Source organism: Lynx canadensis, chromosome A2, assembly GCF_007474595.2.
Source record: "Lynx canadensis isolate LIC74 chromosome A2, mLynCan4.pri.v2, whole genome shotgun sequence".
Lineage (NCBI taxonomy): Eukaryota > Metazoa > Chordata > Mammalia > Carnivora > Felidae > Lynx > Lynx canadensis.
Window position 1 is genome coordinate 112366758 of NC_044304.2, and position 16834 is coordinate 112383591.

At 35.4% G+C, this 16834-nt stretch overlaps 1 protein-coding gene across 1 annotated transcript in view; it reads left to right on the top strand.

The window, feature by feature from the left end:
- The window catches only part of ITGB8 (integrin subunit beta 8), an 83328-nt gene that overhangs the window by 17871 nt on the left and 48623 nt on the right, over nucleotides 1-16834 (top strand). Inside the window, exons 2-3 of the mRNA XM_030308069.1 lie at nucleotides 8558-8643; nucleotides 14209-14380. Coding sequence (XP_030163929.1) covers nucleotides 8558-8643; nucleotides 14209-14380 — 258 coding nt within the window. The remainder of the gene's footprint in view (nucleotides 1-8557; nucleotides 8644-14208; nucleotides 14381-16834) is intronic.

Here is a 16834-nt window from a genome sequence, read left to right on the forward strand (position 1 = left end):
CTTGTTACACATTGAAAACCTGCTTGGACCACCAAGAGAAACTTCCTGTCAAGAAAATAATATAAACTACAAAGTCATTTTCAAGTGCAAACAAGTATTCTTCATATTCTTTCATCTCTTTCCCACATCTAAGAGTATGTCAAAATACATGAAATATAAAATATAAACATATATGTTTATATACACATAAGCATATAAACATGTGTGTGTGTGTGTGTGTACACACAATCTAAAAACAATCACAAATTTCAACAAGATTGCTGCATTGCACCTGTCTGGTCCTCCTTAATGTCAAGAGATTACTTCATCACTAACTCATGGCATTCTCTTTCTCCTGACATTTTCTGTCACCTTAGCATGGATTTCCTTGTATATTGTTTTATTTCTTGTTCTGCACCACCAAACTCAAGTACATTTAGGATGACCTTAGACTTCAGCTTACCTGAGAAGTTCCAATTTATACCCGTTGCACCAGTGTACTTAATAGTGGCCTCTTTTGTGTTAAAAAGTGTTCTGATGTAGAGCATAATTTATACGATCACCCACTGTAAGCTGCAATAATTTTTTCAAAGCTAAGTTGACTGAAGTGTGTGTATATGAATCACAATGAAACATCGGTGATATGACCTCACCAGACCACCCTTCTTGTGATGGCCCATTTCAACACAAATGAGTGTCATCAGTGGCTTCATGATGGTTCTTCTTGTAAATTCCATCATGAACTAGCATTTTGATTTATGCCATCCCAGCCCACTTTAAATTCTGACTCACGTTGGGATTGCCCCAAACAGGGCAGGGCAGACAAATGGAATGTGTAGTATTGCCCTAACATTTCTTAACCTGCCTGGCATTGAACATGGCTTCTCCCCACTTTTGTTCTCCGAAAGTCTTTATGCTAGCATAAAACCCTATTGAGGTCACATGAATTTTTTTCTGTGTAATGAGGGAGGTTGAAACTTGTCCTTGAAACATAAAGATTACAATAAAAACCTAATAAACCTGGTTAACAAGAAGAAAAGATTAGTGCTATTTCATAACAATGGCATTACAAGGAAATTCTGCTCAGTAAAAAAATACTCAACTTTACAGGGGCAAAGAACATTTGCCTAATTGAAACTTGATGTAGATCTGAGCCATAATGAAACATCAAGCGAATCTGGTGGTTTTGCATCTGATAATGGTAGCAATAAAAATGTGACTTCAATTCAGTATCATTCCCTTGACATATTCAGAATTCTTTTAGAAACTACCCTTGCTTTAACATAAATTAGTAGAACTGTACATTATCAGAAAATTAGATGTAAAAAATTTGCCCCTATATGTAGGTTCTTTTTTTTCACATTTGAAAACATCAAGATGAGTTCATCCAGATATGTATCATTAAGTAAATATAATTATATTGTTTATAATAAATAGGTTTTAGAAATGAAGATTTCTTTAATGTAAATAATCAAGAGCTATAAAAGCCTCAGAAATTAAACTACCAGATCAACCTCCACTTAGACTACATTTATTCATCACACATTTACTGAGTGTGTATCAGATGCTATACTTGGATTTTGGGGATAGAAAGAAAATATATGTAAGCACCTTCCCTCTACAGTCTAGTAGTCTTACTTTTCCAAGGGAAAACAAAATGTATCTCTTCAGAGTGGATGGTCTATGTCATGTAAAGTAATGTTATGCCTAACATTTCTAAAAAAGCATTTACATTAATCCTGCTCAAGCCTTTCTTCTATTATCTTTCAAACCCAGGTGAATTTTCCTCTTACTTCAGAAACAGCTCTGAGAGACAACCCAGAATGGGGGCAGCAACTCCATGGTGCTGTGAGGGGCTGGGCCCTCTTTACCTTTGCCATTTAAAATTTTTTTTAATTATTTTAATGTTTTTTTAAATTTATTTTTGAGAGAGACAGAGCACGAGTCGGGGAGGGGCAGAGAAAGAGAGAGAGACAGAATCTGAAGCAGGCTCCAGGTTTCGAGCTGCCAGCACAGAGCCTGACACAGGGCTCAAACTCCTGAATCATGAGATCACTACCTGAGCCAAAGTCAGACACTTAAGTGGCTGAGCCACCCAGACGCCCTACCTTTGCCTTTCTTACCCTTGGCTTCCAGTAGGAGGGTTCCCTCAGGGCTCAAGATGGCTGCTGCTAGTCTAGACATCCTTTTATAAGACTGGGGCACCATGCCCAGCTTCTCTGAGTTCTGGCCTGTTAACAGTTCACAGTTGCCACGTTGGTGGAAAATTGGCTTCCCTCCATCAAAGAGAGCCACATCCCAGCAATGTGTAAAGGTTAAGCCACCCCAAGTCTCAGCCCTCTCTGGACTGACATCAGTCAATGACTGACTTATGGGAGGGTATAAAAGCCAGACCCACTCCTTACCTCAAAGTGGGACAACTTTGGGGTATCATTTGTGCTCCAAGTTCTGGGTGGAATCAGGCTAAGACCAGAATTTGACTGCAGCAATATCTTTGTGGCTGGCCTTCCTGACCTTACCTTACTTCCCTTCTCAATAAATCACTTTCCAAGAATCTCTAGCTCAGGTTCTTTCTTTGGGGAGCTAAGACAATTATTTTTCTCTTAAGTGTCCTCATTTCCTCACCTTTTCTCTTGAGCCACAACATACATATTGAACATTATTGAACATATTGAACATACCACGACCTTTTCCTCCAAATATATTTTGAGACTATCAAACCTAATCACTGGAACGGCTAACAGTGAAGTCAAGAAAGAAAGGAATCCAAGCTGATTTTCACCAAACAAAAATATGGGTATATTTTTTAATTGCAAGTAGAAGCAAAATTATTTAGACAAAATGGTTTTTCCCATAAAGATACTCATTTTCATTTCCATGGCCTGAATGCTTGTTTGCTACAAGTTTGAAACAAACAATATGGTAAAGGCAAAGGGGAGAGAAAAATGCTCTAGGTTGGGTATTATTGCTGCTAGACAATAGTATTTTCTGAATATATAATTTAGTACCAAATTACAAAGATTAAAGTGAATTTTTCTACCAATTCTATATGAGTACAGAACTATGAACTATGCATTTGTTGCATAAAAATTATTGTAGTAAGCTGAAGTTCTGGCACAGATGCATTATTTTAATTTTAATTATATCTTGTTCTTTGTCTATTCAACAGTAAAGTTATGTTTCATATAGTCTAAATGCTAAGTTAAAGAACAAATGTAAAATGTTAATAAATAATGTGGTTTTGTATTATGTTTATATGAAATCCAAGGGAAAAAAAACAAAAAGAAAAATACAAGTACTTGTACTATTTCCTTGCTCCCTCTGTTTTGCAATACTCCCTTAGTCACTAGCTTCCTCATGATACATCTCTAGCTCTTCAGAGCTTCCTTACTCAGATCTACCAAGAGCTTCCCATGCTTCTGCCTTTTCTTCCATGCCCCTTTACCTAATCTCTCTTAAAATTAAACTGACTTTGGTTTTGTTTCCTGTGCCTGATTTTCAAAGAAGTAGTCTTAACCACCTCTTCCCTCCCTATATTTTTGTAGGGTCATTTAAGAAACAGCACCTCAGTCAAAACTTGGAATAACTAGGTAACAGCAAGTGATTCAAACACTAATCTATTGCTTCATTTTTATTTTTACATCAAATGATAGCGTGCTAAATTTCTGTGCAAAAGAGAACTTTCAATAATCAGGTAATATATTTTGAAGACATCTGTGACAATTACATGGCCATGATATACATCTAGAATAAGCAAACTCCAAAATAAAGCAAAACTTTATTCTAAGTGTGCTCAATTTGTCTGGTTTTGACTGCTATCAAAGTAGAGTGTGTATTCATTGTAACAGTGTTTATTTTTTTAAGGAAGTAGCTTTAAATAATTGTCCAAGTTTAATTTAATTTGTATAGTAAATGCAATTAAGAAAAGGATACTGCCTGGAAAAAAATGCATTTCTACATTCTTCACAAATCATTCTGTCTATTCCTAATAGGAGAATCTAGAATAATTGATTCTGAATTTAAAATACTAAAATCTGTATCAGTTTTAATTGTTGGTTCTTCCAGATAACTTTGGGCATTTAAATTTTGTTGAAATTTTGTGGTGTAGACTGTAGAGCAGAAAAACATTAGAAATGTTTCCTAAAACTTTCACTTTCTCTGATCACTTGACTTACGGAAAGATCCCAATGTAAACATTGAACCCTATGTTCTTTTTTAGTTACTTTTTTGGTCCATTTCCCTTCTCTTCTTACTTCTATAGATTAAACATTCTCAAAATAATATGAATAAACGTATCATCCAAAACAAAGAATACTTAAGTGACAGTCACAAATATGTAGTTTCCTGATTTTTGTGTACTTTATCCTGTTGTTGATGGATATTTATTACACTTTATGACAGACTGTTATAAAGGTCATTTCACATGCGTCAGAAACATTTAATTCTGGGAAATAATTAGAAAAATATTCAGATTAAGTCAAGGTACCCTTTGAAGAATGTGAACAAAATGAAGGTGTTGTAAGAGATTTTCAGTAACCCAGTATAGTTATGCCAAAATTGTATTTGTAACAGATTGGATTGATGTGTGTATATTTGACTAAATTGGCTTTTAAGAATCATCTTAAATAACTAAAATAAAAGCAGTAGCTTTTTATTTTTATATATTAGCTATATTTTTAAAACTGTTAAAGGGGCACCTGGGTGACTCAGTCAGATAAGCATCTGCCTTCGGCTCAGGTCATGATCTCATGGTTTGTGGGTTTGAGCCCCACATTGGGTTCTGTGCTGACAGCTCAGAGTCTGGAGCCTGCTTCAGATTCTGTGTTTCACTCTCTCTCTCTGCCCCTCCCCTGCTCATGCTCTGTCTCTCTCTCGCTCTCTCTCTCGAAAATAAACACTAAGAAAAATTTAAAAATAAGTAAATAAAAATGTGTTCATGACCCAAAGGACTTTCATTTGAAAGATGATTAATTACATTTATGACAAATTTAAAGACATATAACACCTCCCTTTTCTTTGAAGCTGGATCTAAATATGCATACAATATATGTATACACATATAATAACTCACACATGTAAGTTATTATAACACTAATTATAATAACATTGCAATCCCTTTGCTGAGTGTCTATTATATCCTACACACTATGCGTGGCATGCTTATGCTTGCTCATTTCATCTCATATCAGTATTTTGATATAGGTATAATTAGTTCTACATTACAGTGGAGGAAATGAAGCCTCAGAATTTAGGTAACTAGCCTAAGAACACATCGCTGTTGAGTCACAGTGCTATGGAAATTGGGAACTTTATTTCTAGTGACTATTTAGCAATGGTACCTCATCACATCTGTTACCTCTAGTTGTAACATGAGTAAAAGTAAGACTCTCAGCCTATGCTCAGAGATCAAGGAATAGAAATTTTCAGAATGTACACACTTACATGACATTAAATTCTTTACTAATTTCTGTTTTGGTAGCACACTTTTTAATTACATGGGGTTTGTGAGGCAGTTAGGAATAAGGCAAATGAGCACAAAAGAGGGTTCTGAAGATACATAGTATAAAATATGATTCTGCTTCTATTGTCTTTCCTAATTTCCATTAGGATCCACAAAAAAAAGTGTCTTTAATAAAAACACAATGCTAAAGAATACAGTGCTATGCCACATCACTGGATGGGCAGCTACCACTCTCATAGAGTGGGAAGAAGAACCACTCAAGCACACCCTCTAATAAGGTGTCAGTGCTGAGGACTGCTAGGAAACCTCCACTGGAAAGCAGCCTCCTGTGATGTTGCATCCGTAATGGGGCAGCGAATGGACTGAGTAGACCTAGAGGCTGATGACAAACTGCTTGTGTCTGTAAACAGCACTCATGCATTGATGTGTGTTCAGTGTAATATTTCTACTTACATGAAAGTGCCTGGCAGACACACACACACACACACACACACACACACACACCCCTTTAGCACACATTGACTAACTGCCTCCCTAGTAGCATGTCCATTCAGTGTAAAGAACTGCTTTAATTGGTGTGATATTTGCATGTTAGGTATTCCCTTAATGTGTATTTAAAATTAAAAGAAAAATCCTTAAGATTCTGCTTAGCAGAATATGTCTGGTTTGTCTTCTCTAAAGTCCCACCATGACACTTTCCGGCAGTTAACATTTGACATTATTCCCATGGAGTTCAATTTATGGCCCTCCTCCAGTTCTGCAGAATCATAAGGCCTATGCCATCCATATCCATTTATGGGATCATTTTACCTATAATTATGTAGACTGAGAAATGTCAACCCTGGAACCTGAGAAGTATTGACAGGACCAAAGTTTGTAGCCCTGTTGGTCATCATTCTTAGGTATCTGAAGTTTGAGAACAGAAGTTGGCACTAGAACTTTTTTAAACAAATGGTCAGAAGGCAGACTGTAAAGAAAACAAATTTTTGCTTGTAAACTCGTTATTTACAACTTGTGTCTTGGAAGTAGGAGACTGACCTGACCTTGAATCTGGGTTAACTTAGGACACAGTCTAATAACTATTAGAAACAAAGACTATAGTCATAGAAGCTTCAGCTTCCCTTCCAACAGAGTGCAATCTTAACTGCCAAAGTCCTACCTATTGAGTGAAAGAGCTAGTCAAGTCTGAACTGAAATAGACTTAATTCCACATTCCAGTCAGGTCAAGTTTAAGAGTTAGTGAAGGCTAAGTTAGGTCTGCAAATGTGCTTGATTTCTTTCTGAGAACAAAACTAAGAAGGTTACTCTCTCCTCTGAATACTTCAGAAATAAGCACCTTTTATAGGTTGGCAGGCTAAGCCAGATGGAAGGATTTTAGGCTGTGGAGTTTTCATAGTTAGGTGGCCACCCTAGTAGTAAAGGCAGCCCAAACATCAGTTATTTTAGCTAGGCCAGGTTGGGACAGATCAGTAAAGAAGTTCTAGATAATGTTTATCAAAAGCTGGTATAAAGCCAAGGACAAAGGCTGCAAGGGGACACAGAGAGGAGATGATGGAACTGCTGTTAAGTGTTTAGGAAGGATAGTTTTGGCTTAACCTGTTGGTTGTCTGGGGAAACACAGAGGAAGGGTGCTCACTATTACCCCACTTATTACCTCTCTGCTATATTTACTCTCTTAGAGTTTCTCTTTTTATCTTCCCACTGCCAAAGCCCACCACATGCCACCTCTAGGTCACAGCAGCTTTAATCCTGTATTGTAGAATGTTGGGGCAAGTTGAGAGAGAAGAAAAAGAAAAACTGATTGGATGGGGACAACCAGAAATTTTGTGGATTCCATCCCTTTTCAAACTACCACATCCCTGTGTGATTGTATATACACACACAAACACACATGCCCTCTTCATTACATTTTTTAAAAAGATAAACAGATTAGAAGAAAAAAAGTGAAATGTCAAAGAGACATACTAGATATCACTGCCTTTATGGAGTCATCCTTAAACATACCCTCTCCCCCAACCCCTATCCTTCTCTCCAGAGCAGAGAAGCCCCTAACTGTGTGCCCATAGTGCCTTGGTGATATCTCTCGTTGTGCTTATCACATTGTATTTTATTGTTTGCCTATATAGTTATCTCCTCACCCAGACTGTGAACTACTTACAGCTAGAATGTCTGTGTTATTTACTGTATGGTTGTGGGTGAGATGAATAAAATGCTGTGATTTCCAGTGTCCAGTGATTTCATAGTAAAGGATGGACTGTAGGAAGTATGTGATTATTCCACTAAAAACTCATGGTAAAATAATTTATGACTCATGCTTTATATTTTATGTGTTTAAGCTCATAATGATGAGCCTCCTTATAATGATACAAGTAGTTAGTGACTAGGGATAAAGGTAATAGTTTCCAGGCACAGCCACGTTACTAAAATGTCACAGCCAAGTGGGAATCTATGGACAAGTGAATTGGTCACAATCTGGAATTGATCTAGTAAGAAAAATTACATTGGGTAAACTAAACTCATTCAGTTACTTTGTATCTAAAATGCTGAATCATGCTGCTACATTTGGTTCTGATATCCATCAAGCCAAAATAATCAATATTAACACAATCAGAATCCCCATTTATTCTATATGTCATCATTTCTCAAGAAATCAAGATCATTTTTCAGAAAGTTAATTCACTATAACCCAACATGGATTGACATGTTCAGATTGGGGTCAGTGTATGACTATTTTTACAGGGAAAAATTCTAGATCCAAAAATGCCTCATTAGTTCAGATAATATGAAATATAGTGAAACTTTAGCACACTAAAAAAATGTGGATCATCTTTTACTATTGTAGTAGAATTCAAGCGAAACCCCAAACCTACCTAAATTACATTTTAATCACCCTACTTTTTTCCAACCTTATAAAACCAAATAATAACTATCCAGGAAATGTATCTGTTAATTGTTATGTAGTTAACCTTACCCCTTCCCAAAGAAATTATGTATTTTTTAGTGTCATGTACTTAAAACTATTGGTCAGCTTATTTCGGTTTTCAAAATACATTTTGGTTTAGAATTGTATATACTTCTCAATATGAGAGTAACACCTCATTTTATCCTCCATTACAGAAGACAATAGATGTACATCCTCGAATGCAGCTTCCTGCACCAAGTGCCTTGCTCTGGGTCCGGAATGTGGATGGTGTGCTCAAGAGGTGTGCCTTTTTCTTTCTTATTTTCTTTCTTCTTTCTTCCTTTCTCTTCTTTTTCTCTTCTTTTCTCTTTCCCTGTTCTTCACAGTTGACTTCTCTAGGCATGATTTTATTGCCCTAATATTTTGTGCTTTGAAGGTGCATCAGGAAAAAGAAAGACACTGCTGAGCATCAGTAAAATTTTATTTGGTTGTATGCTTAGAAACAGCATATCTGGCTAACTATAAAATAAAGTATAACCTTTGCATTAGGAAAATTATGGTAATTTTGAAATGAAGTGCAAGCCATTTTATGTTCTCCATCTGTCCTATAGAGAGAATTGGCAAACACAGATAGTGACTTTTGATAGGTCAGTAGGTTTTGTGTGAAATTATTGCTACAGCTTGGGGCATTAGGTTATATATCCTAGTTGGATTGTAGTCTTGTACTTGCTTATTAAAGAAAAGCAAGTTAGTTTATAGGGCTGTTTCATTTGTTTTTATTTGAAATACTTAAAGATAAGTTATTTACTCCATTTCATAACATTGTATATCAATTCATTAGTTACTTATGAAAAATGGGATGCTTTTCCTTTGACATGTGACCCTATTCGTGTGATACTGTGTACATTTAAATTCTGTGGAATGGAGAATAAATCAGAAATCTTTTATTGTTCAAAATTAGTGTTTTTATATTCTAACAAGAGAAACGTACCCCAATAACAAACTTCTTAGTAAAACAAATATAATGCATTTCTTCTTTCCTGGCTGTGAAGTTGTTTTGTGAATTTTTTTTTTGTTGATATTCTTCCATCAGAACTACTTTACATAATAAGTTGCAATGAAGAAGCCATCTATAATCTGGGGTTCTTTTGTGAAATTACAGAGATAACTTTACGTTTGTTTATGTAGCTCTTGGGAATTGGAACAAAGAGATATTTAATGACCTTTTGCTTGCTATGAAGATCTCTAGCTTTTGCCTTCTCTGATTTTGCTCAAAAACTGCACCTACCATCATCTTTCCAACCTCTCCTGTTACTACTTGCCTATAACTTATGCATCTCCCAGAAAGAAAAAGAAAGCTAAAAAGTAGCAAAGGATGGTGGACATTACTTTCTTCTAAAGCAAGTCAGTAAAGAGACAGAGGAGGGCTTCACAAAGTAGTCTTAGCCATGTCTGAAAGTGTCTCCTACTGACAACCCAAAGGCTTCTTGGATATACTCTAGCCTTTACCAGTGAGGAAATCAGATGTCACTCGAAACTAGGCAGTGCTTCACCAGAACCCATGGAATGAGGCAATGTCAGAGAGAGGACAATTCCAGAATTTCTATGACAAGTCCCATCACCTATGAGCCAAATGACCAGACAGAACTCACTCTATTCTCTGAGCCTTCCTTTCCTCATTTGTATAACCCTGAGTTTGGAATTTACTTCTAGGTTTTTCTGTCAAGAGTGTTTCATGGCTTTATATTTCCTGACCCTAGGCCAATACTCCATTTTAGATTTTCACTAAGGAAGCCATGAAGTTTGTGTCAACTTGATGTCAGCTGCTCAGAACTTTAGTAAGTGTAGCTTAGAGGAACTCTCAAAAGATGATTAAGAAACCCAGCTGTCAGCCAAATGTAACATGCCAGCCATATAAAATTCCAAGTTCCAGAGAGACCCCTTTATCTGATATCGCCGCTGGCACAGAAAATCTGGAGAGGCTCAGTTATGGGAATAGCAAATGTCAGTCCTGCCACAAAAGGAAAGATTTTGAGTATTCAGAGAAATTGGTGGCCAAATGGCAAGAGGTAATCCAAGGAGAAATGTGAGGTGGCTGCCAGAGCACAGGAGGCAAACCCATGTCTGCTGTTGATCAAATGTTTCAGAAGAGGATCTCAGAAAACATTTGGAAATCACTTGGCTGTTTATGTTCCAGAATATCCTTCTGTGTAGTACAGGGCCATCTAATTCATGTGTTGAAAATGCAGGCTCTGAAATGAGGTCAACTTGGGTTCAAATCCCAGGACCATCAGTTTCTAACCATATAAACTTGCATACATTACTCTAACTACTCTGAACCTCAGTTTTCCTTAGCTCTAAAATGGAAATAAAAATTGTACCTATGACATACTGTTGTGAGGATTAAATGAAACCGTATGTGACAAGCATTTGACACAGGCATTGCTTAAGAAATGGAGTTGTTACTAAAAGAACTTGAGTGAGACTCCAAAGCAACTCATTCAGGTTTAGGAAACCAAGAGGACTGTGTTAAGAACACAACTTAGGGGGAAGCAACCAGTGTTAGGACTCAGCTACTAGCACATCATTAACAGAAGGAGCTGTCCACTTCCTGCAGGCTGACCTGACATCCTTGAGAAGAAGAATACAATGATTAATTTTGAAAGATTACCCACCATTAGACACATATGCAACTGATGTCTTTTATTTCTTAACCAACGAGAGTGGAGGTATGGGGAAAGAATAGGCTTTTGTTTTGTTTAGTTTTTTTTTCTGTGTTCATGATCACAATAGTTAAAACTAACAAATTAAGCTTGGTTTGTATAATTGTCAAGGCTGGTCAAAAGTAAAAGATCACTAGAAAATTTGGACAGGGTATATTCGATTTGCCTACATTCTTGTATAGCATGTTAACCTGATGTTCTAGATGTTTTGCCTGCTCTTTCTCTCCATGTTACATAAAAATAATTGTAAAATAATTAGGATGAAAAAGACCTTATCAGTATTGCCTAGTTTAACGCATCAAGCTCCTTTTTAACATATGTAAAAGACTTGATGAGTTTTGAAGAATTCTCTTCTTCTCCTGCATGCTATGTCATACACAGATTGTGATCACATAGTCAGAAGTTCAGAGGGCAGCCTTCGAATGTAATTATACTAAAATACAACACAAAGGTATTCACCGTCAAAAGGAACATGATAGAGTTCTTTCATTTCCGTGCAGATTGCCATGTTTGGAAATCAGAAAGACTCAGAAATAAGAAGAAAAAGCTTTTCTTATTTTTTCCACAAATAATTATATTGAATGGATAAAATTAACAAATGATGAAAGCTACCTGAGGTAACTTCAAACCTGGGCTTTTCATTTACAAATGGGATTTAGATGCAGAAGGAGTATGGTTTTGCTTGTGTATTTCGTGTAGAAAAAATAAAACACAAGCATTAGAAGAAATTAAAATGACACAAAACACCACAAATTAAAAGGGTGTGGTTTCAAATTCTTTTCTTTTATACAAAGTGGAAAGTAGGCCACAGTGGGCAGGGGCAGCATTCCATTCTTTATTTTGATGTCACGGTCTTTTCTTCCCTTCTCAAACCTAATTGTCAAATTGGCAGTGCTTTTCTAACTCAGTTTTTACAGCAGAGTAAAAACAGCCATGCTGATTCAGACATTGCAAAATAATTGAGACTATTTTGCCTATTTCAGCAAAATGATTTGACATTTAAAGGTCAAATGGCATAGCGTGATGTATAGTTGCCGTGAATTAACCGTACTCCCTTCTTTTCCATTTCTGTGTACACAAATAACAGAATCCCTAGATGAAAAGAAAAATCAGAATTACTTGTATTTTATTTCTTTTCTTGATTTGAAGTCTTGGTGTTTTTCCATCTATTAAATGCATGTAGCCCTTTGTCTGTGGCCTGTCATAAACATAGAGGTACCAAGTCTTAAGTACCCTCAATATTGCTCAAACTCTAGGACAGGAAGGATCCTTTCATCTATCTTGGAGCTTTCTGAAGGAACGTGATACATATGATAGCAATATATGCCATCGTTCTTTGAGCTAAATCTTATATTGAGTACCTCTAAGTTTTATCAATGGACAGAATAAATTTGGATACAAGAAATTAAGGCCTTGGAGATTTTTAAACATCATGATAAAAATCTGGGTGTATGGTCAATAGCAAAGCAAATTGAATTTTTCTATTCCCATGAAGTCATTTACCAAATGACAGCTGGAAATCTTGATTGAAAAGAATATATCCTCTTAATATATCCTCTTAATATCTCTTAATATATTTATATTACAAGGGTGCTTCACACTCTAATTCAGGATCAGTACTGTAAATATCAGTACAGTAAATATTTTTTAAGTTTTATGGGCCACATACTGTTTCTCCTGTATGTTCTTTTTTAATCACTTAACAGCATTTTTAAAAGGTAGAATGCATTTTTTTTAGCACTCAAGCAATACAAAAACAGGGCATGGATTATTGTATTTGTACCACCAGGCCTAGTTTTTGAACCCCTGTTCTAAATTAAGAGAGGAATTAAAATCTTTGTGTGAATGTTTTTATATTGCCTACCACCATCCCATCTATACCAGTGACACAGATGTTACTATTCATAATTAGTGATCTAATATTCAACTAATATTGAACTTGATAATTTCCTTCTTCCATAACCCTTTGAAATTCTATGCTTCCCCTAAATCTAATGCCTATAATAATTACATTTACTTGTTTAATGGCTGGATTCACCAATGGCCTATTGACTCTTTGACAAGGTCTCTGTCTTGTTCCATTCTGTATCCTCAGCACCTAAAAACTACTGACCCTGTGTAAGTATTCAATCTGTATTCTTTGATTGAATGATTAATTGGAAACCCAATTCCCTGGATCATCTGAACTAAAGGAGGAATGACTGAATGTCAGATCATAATAGCCACTGCCAGTAAAATCACTGAGCAAATAATCTAGCTACTGTGTAAGCAAATGTTCCAAATAATTCAGGCCAACATTATATATAATAAAATATATTTCTATACTTTTTAATACATTTCCTGTTCTTAGGGGAAAACAAGAATGGTTACATGAAAAATAAAAATATCAATTTTTTTCTCAGGATAAGTTAAATTTTAAGCTTGTTCCACTAATTCCAAGTTTCTTGAATGGCTATTGAATAAAGATCAACTAACCAATGCTGAATGGTAATAAAAGTTCTAGATTCACTTGCAAATCCAGTATAATTTTAGCTCCAATTTTCTATCTTCCAGCCTCATTATGAACATCTTTCTTGGTTTATTAAATTATTTATAGGCTATTGTGTGTCTAAGGTGGGGGATTTCGTGGTCTAAGAAATATACATCTCCAGTTCATCCTTTTGTGAATTTTCAGTACCTTACATTGGGCATGTGACTCCTGAGGACCCTCTCTCATATTCCGAACATAAAAATTTATAATGCATACACCAATTGGGTTATTTGAGAACTGAGACTTACATTTGGAATGAATGAATGGTCTATTTTGGATAAATTTTCTTTTGAAGTAGTCTTTCCAATGTAAAATATTTAGAAAGAATTAAGTTGGAATGATTTTACAGTGATCAGTTAACAATATTTAAAGTACTTGGTTTAAATCTCCTCTTTAATTTTCTTCTTTTTAGATAAGATTTAGGAATTAAAGCTTTATTTAAGACAATTTTTTTTAGTATTCTTTTTGGACACAAGCAGATATTTTGAATAGTTGCATAAGTTTTGTGACATTGGAAGATGGCTTCTTTACAATATTTGCTGTGTGGTTTTCTTTGGTTATAATTGAGACGGTATGCACTAAAAACATCAGTGATTTTCCTTCTTTTAAACAGGATTTCATTTCAGGTGGATCAAGAAGTGAACGTTGTGATATTATTTCCAATTTAATAAGCAAAGGCTGCTCAATTGATTTGATAGAATACCCATCGGTGCATGTAATAGCAAGTGAAAATGAAATGAATACACAGGTGACACCAGGAGAAGTGTTGATCCAGCTGCGTCCAGGTTTGGTGATTTTCAAATAAATCTTGATGATTCAGACTTTAAATTACATTTAGCTTTATTTGCTTATATTTAATATTTTGTGAAAGGCAATATTATTGTAGTAGAAATAACAGCGGGCTCAGAATAAAGAAATCAGAATTCTGATCTTTTTTTGTGCCTACAGCTAGCTAGCTGTGTGGCCTCGGACACTCTGCAAACCTGACCACATTATATTATAATTATGTGTTTCCAGACTTGATCACATTGTAGTGTAATTGTGTTCCAATTCCATTGCCAGCTCTTGAAGAAAGAGAACATGTTTTATTCCCCTTTTTCTCCAAAGCCTCACAGAGTGCTGGCTTTTAGTAAGCACTCTGTAAGTATATGTTGACTTGATTAGTTGATTAATTAATTAGTAAGAGATGTAAATTAAGCTAAGTCCTTAGAGCCTTTGCGATAAACTTTTAAACACAAAACTACAATTCATAATTATCATAATTGAGCTGCTTTGTGATGGCTCCTGAGAGTAACACATAGTTCTCCTCCTATACCTCTCTTATACTTCATTTCATCACATTGTATTACACAGTTTGGCACATGTAGTAGGCCACTGGAAATTATTCATTTTCTTCCACTGCTAGAAAATCCCAGTGTACAAGCTACATATGACAAGATAATTTCAGGTACATAGGTATGCATCAGTCAATTAGATGCATTTAGATTTAAGCAGTATGCAATTGCCTTTAAGTCTTCATTATTTCATTCTGGGTGGTCTTGTCCTGGCATTAAATTTTTAAATAACCATTATTGACACATGACCTCCCTTTTCCAAAGCTGAGCTATTTCTCCAGATTCTTCAATTACCAGAAAAACAAAGTCTATTTCTTTCTTGGCGTCAGGCATATTCCCAGCTTCCAATTAAAACTATGCTCTTCACCATATAAAACAATTATACAGCCCAGTATGGACATATACAAGCAACAGTTGGAAAGGGATACACAAAAATGAAGGTAATTAGGTTGGTAAGATTATGCCATTCACCATCTTCTATTGCTACCATAACAAAATTGTGTACACTAGGGGACTTAAACGACAGAAATTTATTTTCTCACAGTCCTGGAAGTTAGAAAGTACAAGATCAAGGTACTGGCTGATTTCGTTCCTGGGGAGGGAGAAAAAGAGACACACAGAGAGAAGAAGATGGAGATGGAGGTCTCTGGTGTCTCTTCCCATAAGGGCACTAATCTCATTACGAGGGCCCCACCCTCATTACCTCATCTAAACCTAATTATCTCCAAAGGCTCCATCTCCAAACATCACATTATGGTTTAGGGATTCAACATGTAAATTTGGAGGGAACACAATTTGGTCCAAAGCTCTTGATATATAAAATAACATTTTCAAAGGCCATGGAGTAATTTTAGATATTAGTCATATTTTAGACAAGAATATTTAATTCCAAAAAGCAAAAAAATATTTTTATAGGTCAATATGTGTGTACATTGTGCTATAATATTGAAGTCAGTATAAGAGAATAAACAAATATTAAATAACAAAGAAAAGTTTCTCCTAAATAAAGTCTGTCTCCAAGAATAAATCAAAACTCTAGTCATAGACCATTTAATAATAACAATAACAACAACTGACATCAAAATACATGGGATGTCGGGCACCTAGGTGGCTCAGTCGGTTAAGCATCCAACTTCGGCTCAGGTCATGATCTCACAGTTTGTGAGTTCGAGCCCCACGTCGGGCTCTATGCTGTCAGCTCAGAGCCTGGAGCTTGCTTCCAATTCTGTGTCTCCTTCTCTCTCTGCCCCTCCCCTACTTGTGCTCTCTCTCTGTCTCTCAAAAATAAATGTAAAAAAAAAATAAAAAAAAATACATGGGATGTGAATGAAGTTGCTCCCAGAAAAATTAAGATCTTTAAATACTTTTATTATTAAAGAAGAATGAACAAAAATTAACTAAGCATCCAAATTAAGATATAGGAGTAAAAAAAAGGCCATAAGGAAAACAAGGGGAAGGAATTAATAAGTTAAGAAAAAAACTTAACAAAATGAAAAAGAGAAAAAAAAGGAAAATGAATGTATAAATCCAAGAGCTAGTTCTTTTTAAAGTCCAATAAATAGACAAATTGCTGGCATAGCTAATTAAGAAAAGAAGAAAAGAAGTAAAAACCCAGTTATATAGATTATAGCCAGAGAAACAAATATTAAGGGAAAAAAGCCATTAAGAAAAAATTAATCACAAAAATCTATGGTAAAATGTATAAATCTTAATAATATAGGTAATTTTAAGGAACATATGCATGACTATTGACTCAAGAAGAGAGTGAGCCCTAAGAAACCTAATAAAGATCAAAGAAATTAATAACATTATAAAATTATAAAATACTCACATTAGGTCTAAATGTTTTCTTCAGAATAAATGATTTAATGTTCACCCAAACATTAGGAAATGCATTATACCTGT